Source organism: Hyla sarda, unplaced genomic scaffold (assembly GCF_029499605.1).
Source record: "Hyla sarda isolate aHylSar1 unplaced genomic scaffold, aHylSar1.hap1 scaffold_781, whole genome shotgun sequence".
Taxonomy (NCBI): Eukaryota; Metazoa; Chordata; class Amphibia; order Anura; family Hylidae; genus Hyla; species Hyla sarda.
In genome coordinates this window covers 145,329-164,735 of record NW_026610805.1, presented here as the reverse complement: position 1 = coordinate 164,735, position 19,407 = coordinate 145,329, and the positions used below count along the sequence as shown (strand labels likewise).

The following is a 19,407-nucleotide window of genomic DNA, read 5'->3' as shown; positions in this document are numbered from 1 at the left end:
CTTATACTCCAATCACATCCAAAGCTGCAGAGAGGAGTCAGCGCTGAGCGTCACCTCACATATATCCTTATACTCCAATCACATCCAAAGCTGCAGAGAGGAGTCAGCACTGAGCGTCACCTCACATATATCCTTATACTCCAATCACATCCAAAGCTGCAGAGAGGAGTCAGCACTGAGCGTCACCTCACATATATCCTTATACTCCAATCACATCCAAAGCTGCAGAGAGGAGTCAGCACTGAGCGTCACCTCACATACATCCTTATACTCCAATCACATCCAAAGCTGCAGAGAGGAGTCAGCACTGAGCGTCACCTCACATACATCCTTATACTCCAATCACATCCAAAGCTGCAGAGAGGAGTCAGCACTGAGCGTCACCTCACATATATCCTTATACTCCAATCACATCCAAAGCTGCAGAGAGGAGTCAGCACTGAGCGTCACCTCACATATATCCTTATACTCCAATCACATCCAAAGCTGCAGAGAGGAGTCAGCAATGAGCGTCACCTCACATACATCCTTATACTCCAATCACATCCAAAGCTGCAGAGAGGAGTCAGCACTGAGCGTCACCTCACATATCCTTATACTCCAATCACATCCAAAGCTGCAGAGAGGAGTCAGCACTGAGCGTCACCTCACATATATCCTTATTCTCCAATCACATCCAAAGCTGCAGAGAGGAGTCAGCACTGAGCGTCACCTCACATATATCCTTATACTCCAATCACATCCAAAGCTGCAGAGAGGAGTCAGCACTGAGCGTCACCTCACATATATCCTTATACTCCAATCACATCCAAAGCTGCAGAGAGGAGTCAGCACTGAGCGTCACCTCACATATATCCTTATACTCCAATCACATCCAAAGCTGCAGAGAGGAGTCAGCACTGAGAGTCACCTCACATATATCCTTATACTCCAATCACATCCAAAGCTGCAGAGAGGAGTCAGCACTGAGCGTCACCTCACATATATCCTTATACTCCAATCACATCCAAAGCTGCAGAGAGGAGTCAGCACTGAGCGTCACCTCACATATATCCTTATACTCCAATCACATCCAAAGCTGCAGAGAGGAGTCAGCACTGAGCGTCACCTCACATATATCCTTATACTCCAATCACATCCAAAGCTGCAGAGAGGAGTCAGCACTGAGCGTCACCTCACATATATCCTTATACTCCAATCACATCCAAAGCTGCAGAGAGGAGTCAGCACTGAGCGTCACCTCACATACATCCTTATACTCCAATCACATCCAAAGCTGCAGAGAGGAGTCAGCACTGAGCGTCACCTCACATACATCCTTATACTCCAATCACATCCAAAGCTGCAGAGAGGAGTCAGCGCTGAGCGTCACCTCACATACATCCTTATACTCCAATCACATCCAAAGCTGCAGAGAGGAGTCAGCACTGAGCGTCACCTCACATATATCCTTATACTCCAGTCACATCCAAAGCTGCAGAGAGGAGTCAGCACTGAGCGTCACCTCACATATATCCTTATACTCCAATCACATCCAAAGCTGCAGAGAGGAGTCAGCACTGAGCGTCACCTCACATACATCCTTATACTCCAATCACATCCAAAGCTGCAGAGAGGAGTCAGCACTGAGCGTCACCTCACATATATCCTTATACTCCAATCACATCCAAAGCTGCAGAGAGGAGTCAGCACTGAGCGTCACCTCACATATATCCTTATACTCCAATCACATCCAAAGCTGCAGAGAGGAGTCAGCACTGAGCGTCACCTCACATACATCCTTATACTCCAATCACATCCAAAGCTGCAGAGAGGAGTCAGCACTGAGTCAGAGTCACCTCACATATATCCTTATACTCCAATCACATCCAAAGCTGCAGAGAGGAGTCAGCACTGAGTCAGAGTCACCTCACATATATCCTTATACTCCAGTCCCATCCAAATCTGCAGAGAGGAGTCAGCACTGAGCGTCACCTCACATATATCCTTATACTCCAATCACATCCAAAGCTGCAGAGAGAAGTCAGCACTGAGTGTCACCTCACATACATCCTTATACTCCAATCACATCCAAAGCTGCAGAGAGGAGTCAGCACTGAGCGTCACCTCACATATAATATCCTTCTACTCCAATCACATCCAAAGCTGCAGAGAGGAGTAAGCACTGAGCGTCACCTCACATATATCCTTATACTCCAATCACATCCAAAGCTGCAGAGAGGAGTCAGCACTGAGCGTCACCTCACACATATCCTTATACTCCAATCACATCCAAAGCTGCAGAGAGGAGTCAGCACTGAGCGTCACCTCACATATATCCTTATACTCCAATCACATCCAAAGCTGCAGAGAGGAGTCAGCACTGAACGTCACCTCACATATATCCTTATACTCCAGTCCCATCCAAAGCTGCAGGGGAGTCAGCACTGAGCGTCACCTCACATATATCCTTATACTCCAATCACATCCAAAGCTGCAGGGGAGTCAGCACTGAGTGCCACCTCACATATATCCTTATACTCCAATCACATCCAAAGCTGCAGAGAGGAGTCAGCACTGAGCGTTACCTCACATATATCCTTATACTCCAATCACATCCAAAGCTGCAGGGGAGTCAGCACTGAACGTCACCTCACATATATCCTTATACTCCAGTCCCATCCAAAGCTGCAGGGGAGTCAGCACTGAGCGTCACCTCACATATATCCTTATACTCCAATCACATCCAAAGCTGCAGGGGAGTCAGCACTGAGTGCCACCTCACATATATCCTTATACTCCAATCACATCCAAAGCTGCAGAGAGGAGTCAGCACTGAGCGTCACCTCACATATATCCTTATACTCCAATCACATCCAAAGCTGCAGGGGAGTCAGCACTCACCTCGTCGCTCTCCTCCACATCCACGTTCCCATTGGCGTCATCGTCCATCTGTTTGTGGATATTGACCACGGCCTCGAAGCTCAGCAGCTCCTCCGCATTGTGACACAGGAGCGGGTCAATACGGCAGAACTCTGCAAGATAAAGGGGAACCGTGAGGAGAAAGCAACACTGACCACAATCCCCATCATCACCAACACTGACCACAATCCCCACCAACACTGACCACAATCCCCACCAACACTGACCACAATCCCCATCATCACCAACACTGACCACAATCCCCATCATCACCAACACTGACCACAATCCCCACCAACACTGACCACAATCCCCACCAACACTGACCACAATCCCCACCAACACTGACCACAATCCCCACCAACACTGACCACAATCCCCATCATCACCAACACTGACCACAATCCCCATCATCACCAACACTGACCACAATCCCCATCATCACCAACACTGACCACAATCCCCACCATCACCAACACTGACCACAATCCCCACCATCACCAACACTGACCACAATCCCCACCAACACTGACCACAATCCCCACCAACACTGACCACAATCCCCACCAACACTGACCACAATCCCCACCAACACTGACCACAATCCCCACCAACACTGACCACAATCCCCACCAACACTGACCACAATCCCCACCAACACTGACCACAATCCCCACCATCACCAACACTGACCACAATCCCCACCAACACTGACCACAATCCCCACCAACACTGACCACAATCCCCACCATCACCAACACTGACCACAATCCCCACCAACACTGACCACAATCCCCACCAACACTGACCACAATCATCATCACCAACACTGACCACAATCACCATCATCAACACTGACCACCATCATCACCAACACTGACCACAATCACCACCATCATCACCAACACGGACCACAATCACCACCATCATCACCAACACTGACCACAATCACCACCATCATCACCAACACTGACCACAATCACCATCATCACCACCAACACTGACCACAATCACCATCATCATCACCAACACTGACCACAATCACCATCATCATCACCAACACTGACCACAATCACCATCATCATCACCAACACTGACCACAATCACCATCATCAACACTGACCACAATCATCACCAACACTGACCACAATCACCATCATCACCACCAACACTCACCACAATCACCATCATCACCACCAACACTGACCACAATCACCATCATCATCACCAACACTGACCACAATCACCACCATCATCACCAACACTGACCACAATCACCACCATCATCACCAACACTGACCACAATCACCATCATCAACACTGACCACAATCACCATCACCAACACTGACCACAATCACCATCATCATCACCAACACTGACCACAATCACCATCATCACCAACACTGACCACAATCACCACCATCATCACCAACACTGACCACAATCACCATCATCAACACTGACCACAATCACCACCACCAACACTGACCACAATCACCATCATCATCACCAACACTGACCACAATCACCATCATCACCAACACTGACCACAATCACCACCATCATCACCAACACTGACCACAATCACCATCATCAACACTGACCACAATCACCATCATCAACACTGACCACAATCACCAACACTGACCACAATCACCATCATCATCACCAACACTCACCACAATCACCATCATCAACACTGACCACAATCACCATCATCATCACCAACACTCACCACAATCACCATCATCAACACTCACCACAATCACCATCATCATCACTGACCACAATCACCATCATCATCACCAACACTGACCACAATCACCATCATCAACACTGACCACAATCATCACCAACACTGACCACCATCATCACCAACACTCACCACAATCACCATCATCATCACCAACACTCACCACAATCACCACCACCAACACTGACCACAATCTCCACCATCATCACCAACACTGACCACAATCACCATCATCATCACCAACACTGACCACAATCACCATCATCAACACTGACCACAATCACCACCACCAACACTGACCACAATCACCATCATCAACACTGACCACAATCATCACCAACACTGACCACAATCACCATCATCATCACCAACACTGACCACAATCATCACCAACACTGACCACAATCACCATCATCATCACCAACACTCACCACAATCACCATCATCAACACTGACCACAATCACCATTATCATCACCAACACTGACCACAATCACCATCACCAACACTGACCACAATCACCATCATCATCACCAACACTGACCACAATCACCACCATCATCACCAACACTGACCACAATCACCATCATCATAACCAACACTGACCACAATCACCATCATCATAACCAACACTGACCACAATCACCATCATCATCATCACCAACACTGACAACAATCACCATCATCACCAACACTGACCACAATCACCATCATCACCAACACTGACCACAATCACCATCATCATCAACACTCACCACAATCACCATCATCATCACCAACACTCACCACAATCACCATCATCAACACTGACCACAATCACCATCAACACTGACCACAATCACCATTATCATCACCAACACTGACCACAATCTCCACCATCATCACCAACACTGACCACAATCACCATAGTCATCACCAACACTGACCACAATCACCATCATCATCACCAACACTGACCACAATCACCATCATCACCACCAACACTGACCACAATCACCATCATCACCACCAACACTGACCACAATCACCACCACCAACACTGACCACAATCACCATCATCATCACCAACACTGACCACAATCACCATCATCAACACTGACCACAATCACCACCACCAACACTGACCACAATCACCATCATCAACACTGACCACAATCATCACCAACACTGACCACAATCACCATCATCATCACCAACACTGACCACAATCACCACCATCATCACCAACACTGACCACAATCACCATCATCATCACCAACACTGACCACAATCACCATCATCAACACCAACACTGACCACAATCACCATCATCAACACTGACCACAATCACCATCATCAACACTGACCACAATCATCACCAACACTGACCACAATCACCACCACCAACACTGACCACAATCACCATCATCAACACTGACCACAATCATCACCAACACTGACCACAATCACCATCATCATCACCAACACTGACCACAATCACCACCATCATCACCAACACTGACCACAATCACCACCACCAACACTGACCACAATCACCATCATCAACACTGACCACAATCATCACCAACACTGACCACAATCACCATCATCATCACCAACACTCACCACAATCACCATCATCAACACTGACCACAATCACCATTATCATCACCAACACTGACCACAATCACCATCACCAACACTGACCACAATCACCATCATCATCACCAACACTGACCACAATCACCACCATCATCACCAACACTGACCACAATCATCACCAACACTGACCACAATCACCATCATCATCACCAACACTGACCACAATCACCATCATCATCATCACCAACACTGACCACAATCACCATCATCACCAACACTGACCACAATCAACATCATCACCAACACTGACCACAATCACCATCATCATCAACACTCACCACAATCACCATCATCATCACCAACACTCACCACAATCACCATCATCAACACTGACCACAATCACCATCAACACTGACCACAATCACCATTATCATCACCAACACTGACCACAATCTCCACCATCATCACCAACACTGACCACAATCACCATCATCACTGACCACAATCACCATCGTCATCACCAACACTGACCACAATCACCATCATCAACACTGACCACAATCACCACCACCAACACTGACCACAATCACCATCATCAACACTGACCACAATCACCATCATCATCACCAACACTGACCACAATCACCATCATCAACACTGACCACAATCACCACCACCAACACTGACCACAATCACCATCATCAACACTGACCACAATCATCACCAACACTGACCACAATCACCATCATCATCACCAACACTGACCACAATCACCACCATCATCACCAACACTGACCACAATCACCATCATCATCACCAACACTGACCACAATCACCATCATCAACACTGACCACAATCACCATCATCATAACCAACACTGACCACAATCACCATCATCATCACCAACACTGACCACAATCACCACCATCATCACCAACACTGACCACAATCACCATCATCATAACCAACACTGACCACAATCACCATCACCAACACTAATCACAATCACCATCATCACCAACACTGACCACAATCACCATCATCACCAACACTGACCACAATCACCATCATCACCAACACTGACCACAATCACCATCATCATCACCAACACTGACCACAATCACCATCATCATCACCAACACTGACCACAATCACCATCATCACCAACACTGACCACAATCACCATCATCATCACCAACACTGACCACAATCACCATCATCATCACCAACACTGACCACAATCACCATCATCATCACCAACACTGACCACAATCACCATCATCATCACCAACACTCACCACAATCACCATCATCAACACCAACACTGACCACAATCACCATCACCAACACTAATCACAATCACCATCATCATCATCACCAACACTGACCACAATCACCATCATCAACACTGACCACAATCATCACCAACACTGACCACAATCACCATCATCATCACCAACACTGACCACAATCACCATCATCATCACCAACACTGACCACAATCACCACCATCATCACCAACACTGACCACAATCACCACCATCATCACCAACACTGACCACAATCATCACCAACACTGACCACAATCACCATCATCATCACCAACACTCACCACAATCACCATCATCAACACTGACCACAATCACCATTATCATCACCAACACTGACCACAATCTCCACCATCATCACCAACACTGACCACAATCACCATCATCACCAACCCTGACCACAATCACCATCATCACCAACCCTGACCACAATCACCATCATCACCAACCCTGACCACAATCACCACCACTACTCCACTTACACATTCCCCGTACACTCATAGTGAGGCGCTCCTCTTATATGTTCCCCATACACTCACAGTGAGGCGCTCCTCTTATATGTTCCCCATACACTCACAGTGAGGCGCTCCTCTTATATGTTCCCCATACACTCACAGTGAGGCGCTCCTCTTATACGTTCCCGATACACTCACAGTGAGGCGCTCCTCTTATATGTTCCCCATACACTCACAGTGAGGCGCTCCTCTTATGTGTTCCCCATACACTCACAGTGAGGCGCTCCTCTTATATATCCCCATACACTCACAGTGAGGCGCTCCTCTTATAAGTTCCCCATACACTCACAGTGAGGCGCTCCTCTTATACATCCCCATACACTCACAGTGAGGCGCTCCTCTTATACGTTCCCCATACACTCACAGTGAGGCGCTCCTCTTATACGTTCCCCATACACTCACAGTGAGGCGCTCCTCTTATACGTTCCCCATACACTCACAGTGAGGCGCTCCTCTTATATGTTCCCCATACACTCACAGTGAGGCGCTCCTCTTATATATCCCCATACACTCAGTGGAGGCGCTCCTCTTATATATCCCCATACACTCACAGTGAGGCGCTCCTCTTATATATCCCCATACACTCACAGTGAGGCGCTCCTCTTATATATCCCCATACACTCACAGTGAGGCGCTCCTCTTATATGTTCCCCATACACTCACAGTGAGGCGCTCCTCTTATATATCCCCATACACTCACAGTGAGGCGCTCCTCTTATACGTTCCCCATACATTCACAGTGAGGCGCTCCTCTTATATGTTCCCCATACACTCACAGTGAGGCGCCCCTCTTATACGTTCCCCATACACTCACAGTGAGGCGCTCCTCTTATATGTTCCCCATACACTCACAGTGAGGCGCTCCTCTTATATATCCCCATACACTCACAGTGAGGCGCTCCTCTTATAAGTTCCCCATACACTCACAGTGAGGCGCTCCTCTTATACGTTCCCCATACACTCACAGTGAGGCGCTCTTCTTATACGTTCCCCATACACTCACAGTGAGGCGCTCCTCTTATATGTTCCCCATACACTCACAGTGAGGCGCTCCTCTTATACATCCCCATACACTCACAGTGAGGCGCTCCTCTTATATGTTCCCCATACACTCACAGTGAGGCGCTCCTCTTATATATCCCCATACACTCACAGTGAGGCGCTCCTCTTATATATCCCCATACACTCACAGTGAGGCGCTCCTCTTATATATCCCCATACACTCACAGTGAGGCGCTCCTCTTATATGTTCCCCATACACTCACAGTGAGGTGCTCCTCTTATATATCCCCATACACTCACAGTGAGGCGCTCCTCTTATACGTTCCCCATACATTCACAGTGAGGCGCTCCTCTTATATGTTCCCCATACACTCACAGTGAGGCGCTCCTCTTATACGTTCCCCATACACTCACAGTGAGGCGCTCCTCTTATATGTTCCCCATACACTCACAGTGAGGCGCTCCTCTTATATATCCCCATACACTCACAGTGAGGCGCTCCTCTTATAAGTTCCCCATACACTCACAGTGAGGCGCTCCTCTTATACGTTCCCCATACACTCACAGTGAGGCGCTCTTCTTATACGTTCCCCATACACTCACAGTGAGGCGCTCCTCTTATATGTTCCCCATACACTCACAGTGAGGCGCTCCTCTTATACATCCCCATACACTCACAGTGAGGCACTCCTCTTATATATCCCCATACTCTCACAGTGAGGCGCTCCTCTTATATATCCCCATACTCTCACAGTGAGGCGCTCCTCTTATATATCCCCATACTCTCACAGTGAGGCGCTCCTCTTATACGTTCCCCATACACTCACAGTGAGGCGCTCCTCTTATATATCCCCATACTCTCACAGTGAGGCGCTCCTCTTATATATCCCCATACACTCACAGTGAGGCGCTCCTCTTATAAGTTCCCCATACACTCACAGTGATGCGCTCCTCTTATATATCCCCATACTCTCACAGTGAGGCGCTCCTCTTATATATCCCCATACTCTCACAGTGAGGCGCTCCTCTTATATATCCCCATACTCTCACAGTGAGGCGCTCCTCTTATATATCCCCATACACTCACAGTGAGGCACTCCTCTTATATGTTCCCCATACACTCACAGTGAGGCGCTTCTCTTATATGTTCCCCATACACTCACAGTGAGGCGCTCCTCTTATATGTTCCCCATACACTCACAGTGAGGCGCTCCTCTTATACATCCTCATACACTCACAGTGAGGCGCTCCTCTTATATGTTCCCCATACACTCAGTGAGGCGCTCCTCTTATATGTTCCCCATACACTCACAGTGAGGCGCTCCTCTTATACATCCCCATACACTCACAGTGAGGCACTCCCCTTACACATCCCCATACACTCACAGTGAGGCGCTCCTCTTATACATCCCCATACACTCACAGTGAGACGCTCCTCTTATATGTTCCCCATACACTCACAGTGAGGCGCTGCTCTTATACATCCCCATACACTCACAGTGAGGCGCTCCTCTTATATGTTCCCCATACACTCACAGTGAGGCGCTCCTCTTATATATCCCCATACACTCACAGTGAGGCGCTCCTCTTATAAGTTCCCCATACACTCACAGTGAGGCGCTCCTCTTATACGTTCCCCATACACTCACAGTGAGGCGCTCCTCTTATACGTTCCCCATACACTCACAGTGAGGCGCTCCTCTTATACGTTCCCCCGTACACTCACAGTGAGGCGCTCCTCTTATATGTTCCCCATACACTCACAGTGAGGCGCTCCTCTTATATATCCCCCTACACTCACAGTGAGGCGCTCCTCTTATACGTTCCCCATACACTCACAGTGAGGCGCTCCTCTTATATGTTCCCCATACACTCACAGTGAGGCGCTCCTCTTATACATCCCCATACACTCACAGTGAGGCGCTCCTCTTATATATCCCCATACACTCACAGTGAGGCGCTCCTCTTATAAGTTCCCCATACACTCACAGTGATGCGCTCCTCTTATATATTCCCATACTCTCACAGTGAGGCGCTCCTCTTATATATCCCCATACACTCACAGTGAGGCGCTCCTCTTATATATCCCCATACACTCACAGTGAGGCACTCCTCTTATATGTTCCCCATACACTCACAGTGAGGCACTTCTCTTATATGTTCCCCATACACTCACAGTGAGGCGCTCCTCTTATACGTTCCCCATACACTCACAGTGAGGCGCTCCTCTTATACATCCCCATACACTCACAGTGAGGCACTCCCCTTATACATCCCCATACACTCACAGTGAGGCGCTCCTCTTATATGCTCCCCATACACTCACAGTGAGGCGCTCCTCTTATATGTTCCCCATACACTCACAGTGAGGCGCTCCTCTTATATATCCCCATACACTAACAGTGAGGCGCTCCTCTTCTACATCCCCATACACTCACAGTGAGGCGCTCCTCTTATACATTCCCATACACTCACAGTGAGGCACTCCCCTTATACATCCCCATACACTCACAGTGAGACGCTCCTCTCATATGTTCCCCATACACTCACAGTGAAGCGCTCCTCTTATACAGCCCCATACACTCACAGTGAGGCGCTCCTCTTATATATCCCCATACACTCACAGTGAGGCGCTCCTCTTATAAGTTCCCCATACACTCACAGTGATGCGCTCCTCTTATATATCCCCATACTCTCACAGTGAGGCGCTCCTCTTATATATCCCCATACTCTCACAGTGAGGCGCTCCTCTTATATATCCCCATACACTCACAGTGAGGCGCTCCTCTTATATATCCCCATACACTCACAGTGAGGCACTCCTCTTATATGTTCCCCATACACTCACAGTGAGGCACTTCTCTTATATGTTCCCCATACACTCACAGTGAGGCGCTCCTCTTATACGTTCCCCATACACTCACAGTGAGGCGCTCCTCTTATACATCCCCATACACTCACAGTGAGGCGCTCCTCTTATACATCCCCATACACTCACAGTGAGGCACTCCCCTTATACATCCCCATACACTCACAGTGAGGCGCTCCTCTTATACATCCCCATACACTCACAGTGAGGCACTCCCCTTATACATCCCCATACACTCACAGTGAGGCACTCCCCTTATACATCCCCATACACTCACAGTGAGGCGCTCCTCTTATATGCTCCCCATACACTCACAGTGAGGCGCTCCTCTTATATGTTCCCCATACACTCACAGTGAGGCGCTCCTCTTATATATCCCCATACACTCACAGTGAGGCGCTCCTCTTATATATCCCCATACACTCACAGTGAGGCGCTCCTCTTCTACATCCCCATACACTCACAGTGAGGCGCTCCTCTTATACATTCCCATACACTCACAGTGAGGCACTCCCCTTATACATCCCCATACACTCACAGTGAGACGCTCCTCTCATATGTTCCCCATACACTCACAGTGAAGCGCTCCTCTTATACAGCCCCATACACTCACAGTGAGGCGCTCCTCTTATACATCCCCATACACTCACAGTGAGGCACTCCCCTTATACATCCCCATACACTCACAGTGAGGCGCTCCTCTTATATGCTCCCCATACACTCACAGTGAGGCGCTCCTCTTATATGTTCCCCATACACTCACAGTGAGGCGCTCCTCTTATATATCCCCATACACTCACAGTGAGGCGCTCCTCTTCTACATCCCCATACACTCACAGTGAGGCGCTCCTCTTATACATTCCCATACACTCACAGTGAGGCACTCCCCTTATACATCCCCATACACTCACAGTGAGGCGCTCCTCTTATATGTTCCCCATACACTCACAGTGAGGCGCTCCTCTTATATATCCCCATACACTCACAGTGAGGTGCTCCTCTTATATGTTCCCCATACACTCACAGTGAGGCGCTCCTCTTATATATCCCCATACACTCACAGTGAGGTGCTCCTCTTATATATCCCCATACACTCACAGTAAGGCACTTCTCTTATATGTTCCCCATACACTCACAGTGAGGCGCTCCTCTTATATATCCCCATACACTCACAGTGAGGCGCTCCTCTTATACATCCCCATACACTCACAGTGAGGCGCTCCTCTTATATGTTCCCCATACACTCACAGTGAGGCGCTCCTCTTATATATCCCCATACACTCACAGTGAGGCGCTCCTCTTATATGTTCCCCATACACTCACAGTGAGGCACTCCTCTTATATATCCCCATACACTCACAGTGAGGCGCTCCTCTTATACATCCCCATACACTCACAGTGAGGCGCTCCTCTTATATATCCCCATACACTCACAGTGAGGCGCTCCTCATATATCCCCATACACTCACAGTGATGCGCTCCTCTTATATATCCCCATACACGCACAGTGAGGCGCTCCTCTTATATATCCCCATACACGCACAGTGAGGCGCTCCTCTTATATATCCCCATACACTCACAGTGAGGCGCTCCTCTTATATATCCCCATACACTCACAGTGAGGCGCTCCTCTTATATGTTCCCCATACACTCAGTGAGGCGCTCCTCTTATTTATCCCCATACACTCAGTGAGGCGCTCCTCTTATATATCCCCATACACTCACAGTGAGGCACTCCTCTTATATATCCCCATACACTCACAGTGAGGCGCTCCTCTTATATATCCCCATACACTCACAGTGAGGCGCTCCTCTTATATATCCCCATACACTCACAGTGAGGCGCTCCTCTTATATATCCCCATACACTCACAGTGAGGCGCTCCTCATATATCCCCATACACTCACAGTGAGGCGCTCCTCATATATCCCCATACACTCCCAGTGAGGCGCTCCTCTTCTACATCCCCATACACGCACAGTGAGGCGCTCCTCTTATATGTTCCCCATACACGCACAGTGAGGCGCTCCTCATATATCCCCATACACTCACAGTGAGGCGCTCCTCATATATCCCCATACACTCACAGTGAGGCGCTATTGCCTCTTTTACCATTAATAATAAAGGTTACAATATTTGGAGGGAGCCACAGATATATACCGTACAGTGTACACAGCCCCGCCCACAGCGCCTCCAGGTGCAGCAGGAAATAGAAGAGGAAGTGGTGAGCGCACGGTACAGGACACGGACCACTTACTGCACCGCCCCCATCTCCAGGGTAAAGAATGTCAGGACTACAGCGAGGACCGACACCTTATACAGCCCCCAGTATTAGAGGGACAGTGCCCAGTAGAGGGCGGAGTCTCCTCATCCGTTATCACAACAATCACAGTAACTTCTGTCACCAAACCGGTCAGACCACTGCACCGCCGCTCCCCTCCCCCAACACCGTCCAGATCAGCCCAGGTCCGGCTATACCAGGAGCATAACACTGACACAGGGGGGCGGCCAAGCCTGCCCAACATGGCTGATCACAGAGAGCAACAGACTGCATTCAGAATAGTGAGCGCACCTGGAGGATAAGACATGATGTAACAGCAGAATAGTGAGTGCGGCTCTGGAGGATAAGACATGATGTAACAGCAGAATAGTGAGTGCACCTGGAGGATAAGACATGATGTAACAGCAGAATAGTGAGTGCAGCTCTGGAGGATAAGACATGATGTAACAGCAGAATAGTGAGTGCGGCTCTGGAGGATAAGACATGATGTAACAGCAGAATAGTGAGTGCGGCTCTGGAGGATAAGACATGATGTAACAGCAGAATAGTGAGTGCGGCTCTGGAGGATAAGACATGATGTAACAGCAGAATAGTGAGTGCGGCTCTGGAGGATAAGACATGATATAACAGCAGAAAAGTGAGTGCACCTCTGCAGGATAAGACATGATGTAACAGCAGAATAGTGAGTGCGGCTCTGGAGGATAAGACATGATGTAACAGCAGAATAGTGAGTGCGGCTCTGGAGGATAAGACATGATGTAACAGCAGAATAGTGAGTGCGGCTCTGGAGGATAAGACATGATATAACAGCAGAAAAGTGAGTGCACCTCTGCAGGATAAGACATGATGTAACAGCAGAATAGTGAGTGCGGCTCTGGAGGATAAGACATGATGTAACAGCAGAATAGTGAGTGCAGCTCTGGAGGATAAGACATAATGTAACAGCAGAATAGTGTGTGCAGCTCCGGAGGATAAGACATGATTTAACAGCAGAATAGTGAGTGCAGCTCTGGGTGATGAGACATGATGTAACAGCAGAATAGTGAGTGCAGCTCCGGAGGATAAGACATGATGTAACAGCAGAATAGTGAGTGCAGCTCTGGAGGATAAGACATGATGTAACAGCAGAATAGTGAGTGCAGCTCCGGAGGATAAGACATGATGTAACAGCAGAATAGTGAGTGCAGCTCTGGAGGATAAGACATAATGTAACAGCAGAATAGCGAGTGCAGCTCTGGGTGATGAGACATGATGTAACAGTAGAATAGTGAGTGCAGCTCCGGAGGATAAGACATGATGTAACAGCAGAATAGTGAGTGCAGCTCTGGGTGATGAGACATGATGTAACAGCAGAATAGTGAGTGCAGCTCCGGAGGATAAGACATGATGTAACAGCAGAATAGCGAGTGCAGCTCTGGGTGATGAGACATGATGTAACAGCAGAATAGTGAGTGCACCTCTGGAGGTGAACCCCCCCCCCCTCCCCCCTTGCAGGTACCAGCATCGCCCGTATCTACCCTTTCTTATATTTGTGCAGTCTTTGTGAAATATAATCCGGTGTTTGGATCCATTCAGGATCCTGGGACAGGGGGGTGACACATGACCTCTGCAGGCGTCCCCATCCCCTGCTCAGAGAAATGCTGTGTAAAGTCTCATCTTCTAGAGAGGACGCGGTGTTCTCCTGCACTAATCTGTGCCAGATCCTCCGGGATCATCTCCTCCTCATCACCGGGTCACCTCCTCCGAGGGAGGACACAGATACAGGGCGCACATTAACCCCGGCCTGTCCTCACATCACATGGTATACCAGGAACATCAGGACTGTACTGAAGGGGGCGGGGCTGTGATCACATGTCATTATATTACTATTATATCAGTGATGTCATACAGGGGGCGGGGCTGTGATCACATGTCATTATATTACTATTATATCAGTGATGTCATACAGGGGGCGGGGCTGTGATCACATGTCATTATATTCCTATTATATCAGTGATGTCATACAGGGGGCGGGGCTGTGATCACATGTCATTATATTACTATTATATTATATCAGTGATGTCATGCAGGGGGCGGGGCTGTGATCACATGTCATTATATTACTATTATATCAGTGATGTCATACAGGTGGCGAGGCTGTGATTACATGTCATTATGTTACTATTAAATTATATCAGTGATGTCACACAGGTGGCGAGGCTGTGATCACATGTCATTATATTACTATTATATTATATCAGTGATGTCATACAGGAGGCAGGGCTGTGATCACATGTCATTATATTACTATTATATTATATCAGTGATGTCATACAGGGGGCGGGGCTGTGATCATATGTAATTATATTACTATTATATTATATAAGTGATGTCATACAGGGGGTGGGGCTGTGATCACATGTCATTATATTACTATTATATTATATCAGTGATGTCATACAGGGAGCGGGGCTGTGATCACATGTAATTATATTACTATTATATTATATAAGTGATGTCATACAGGGGGTGGGGCTGTGATCACATGTCATTATATTACTATTATATTATATCAGTGATGTCATACAGGGAGCGGGGCTGTGATCACATGTCATTATATTACTATTATATTATATCAGTGATGTCATACAGGGGGCGGGGCTGTGATCACATGTCATTATATTACTATATTATATTATATCAGTGATGTCATACAGGGGGCGGGGCTGTGATCACATGTCATTATATTACTATTATATCAGTGATGTCATACAGGAGGCGGGGCTGTGATCACATGCGATTATATTACTATTATATTATATCAGTGATTTCATACAGGGGGCGGGGCTGTGATCACATGTCATTATATTACTATTATATCAGTGATGTCATACAGGAGACGGGGCTGTGATCACATGCGATTATATTACTATTATATTATATCAGTGATGTCACACAGGGGGCGGGGCTCTGATCACGTCATTATATTACTATTATATTATATCAGTGATGTCATTCAGGGGGCGGGGCTGTGATCACATGTCATTATAGTAATATTATATTATATCAGTGATGTCATTCAGGGGGCGGGGCTGTGATCACATGTCATTATAGTAATATTATATTATATCAGTGATGTCATACAGGAGGCGGGGCTGTGATCACATGTCATTATATTACTATTAGAATATATCAGTGATGTCATACAGGGGGCGGGGCTATGATCCCATGTCATATTATTATATCAGTGATGTCATAGAGAGGGCGGAGCTGTGATTACAAGTCTCTCCCCTGTACTGTACAGATATGAGGATGTAGCTCAGGATCAGTGATACGCTGATCATATAGGTGGAGGTATGATGGGCGGCGGGCACAGCACCTGGCATCAACAAAGAGAGGAGTAAATACAGGTGTGCCAGAGAAAACAGAGAGGAGGAGGAGATACAGACAGAGCTTGTTCTGTGTACACAGGTTATGTACAGAGGAGGATATACAGACAGCTCGTTCTGTGTACACAGGTCATGTACAGAGGAGGGCATACAGATAGAGCTCGTTCTGTGTACACAGGTCATGTACAGAGGAGGATATACAGACAGCTCGTTCTGTGTACACAGGTCATGTACAGAGGAGGAGATACAGACAGAGCTCGTTCTGTGTACACAGGTTATGTACAGAGGAGGGGATACAGACAGAGCTCGTTCTGTGTACACAGGTCATGTACAGAGGAGGGGATACAGACAGAGCTCGTTCTGTGTACACAGGTCATGTACAGAGGAGGGGATACAGACAGAGCTCGTTCTGTGTACACAGGTCATGTACAGAGGAGGAGATACAGACAGAGCTCGTTCTGTGTACACAGGTCATGTACAGAGGAGGAGATACAGACAGAGCTCGTTCTGTGTACACAGGTCATGTACAGAGAATATACAGACAGAGCTCGTTCTGTATACACAGGTCATGTACAGAGGACATAGACAGAGCTCATTCTGTGTACACAGGTCATGTACAGAGGAGATACAGACAGAGCTCGTTCTGTATACACAAGTCATGTACAGAGGAGAGGATACAGACAGAGCTCGTTCTGTGTACACAGGTCATGTACAGAGGAGAGGATACAGACAGCTCGTTCTGTGTACACAGGTCATGTACAGATGAGGGGATACAGATAGCTCGTTCTGTGTACACAGGTCATGTACAGAGGAGATACAGACAGAGCTCGTTCTTTGTACACAGGTCATGTACAGAGGAGATACAGACAGAGCTCGTTCTGTGTACACAGGTCATGTACAGAGGAGAGGATACAGACAGCTCGTTCTGTGTACACAGGTCATGTACAGATGAGGGGATACAGATAGCTCGTTCTGTGTACACAGGTCATGTACAGAGGAGATACAGACAGAGCTCGTTCTTTGTACACAGGTCATGTACAGAGGAGATACAGACAGAGCTTGTTCTGTGTACACAGGTCATGTACAGAGGAGATACAGACAGAGCTCGTTCTTTGTACACAGGTCATGTACAGAGGAGATACAGACAGAGCTCGTTCTGTGTACACAGGTCATGTACAGAGGAGATACAGACAGCTCGTTCTGTGTACACAGGTCACGTACAGAGGAGATACAGACAGAGCTTGTTCTGTGTACACAGGTCACGTACAGAGGAGATACAGACAGAGCTCGTTCTGTGTACACAGGTCATGTACAGAGGAGGGGATACAGACAGAGCTCGTTCTGTGTACACAGGTCATGTACAGAGGAGGGGATACAGACAGAGCTCGTTCTGTGTACACAGGTCATGTACAGAGGAGATACAGACAGAGCGCATTCTGTGTACACAGGTCATGTACAGAGGAGATACAGACAGCTCGTTCTGTGTACACAGGCCATGTACAGAGGAGAGGATACAGACAGAGCTCGTTCTGTGTACACAGGTCATGTACAGAGTAGAGGATACAGACAGAGCTCGTTCTGTGTACACAGGTCATGTACAGAGGAGAGGATACAGACAGCTCGTTCTGTGTACACTGGTCATGTACAGAGGAGGGGATACAGACAGAGCTCGATCTGTGTACACAGGTCATGTACAGAGGAGATACAGACAGAGCTCGTTCTGTGTACACAGGTCATGTATAGAGAATATACAGACAGAGCTTGTTCTGTGTACACAGGTCATGTACAGAGGAGGATATACAGACAG

The 19,407-nt window shown here is 47.7% G+C and overlaps 1 protein-coding gene across 1 annotated transcript in view; it reads right to left on the bottom strand.

Moving 5' to 3' along the window:
- Positions 1–2,883: 2,883 nt before the first annotated feature.
- LOC130346295 (stromal interaction molecule 1-like) overlaps positions 2,884–19,407 on the bottom strand; it is a gene marked incomplete at its 3' end in the record, with an annotated part of 35,444 nt that continues 18,920 nt past the window's right edge. Inside the window, exon 2 of the mRNA XM_056554536.1 lies at positions 2,884–3,014. Coding sequence (XP_056410511.1) covers positions 2,884–3,014 — 131 coding nt within the window. The remainder of the gene's footprint in view (positions 3,015–19,407) is intronic.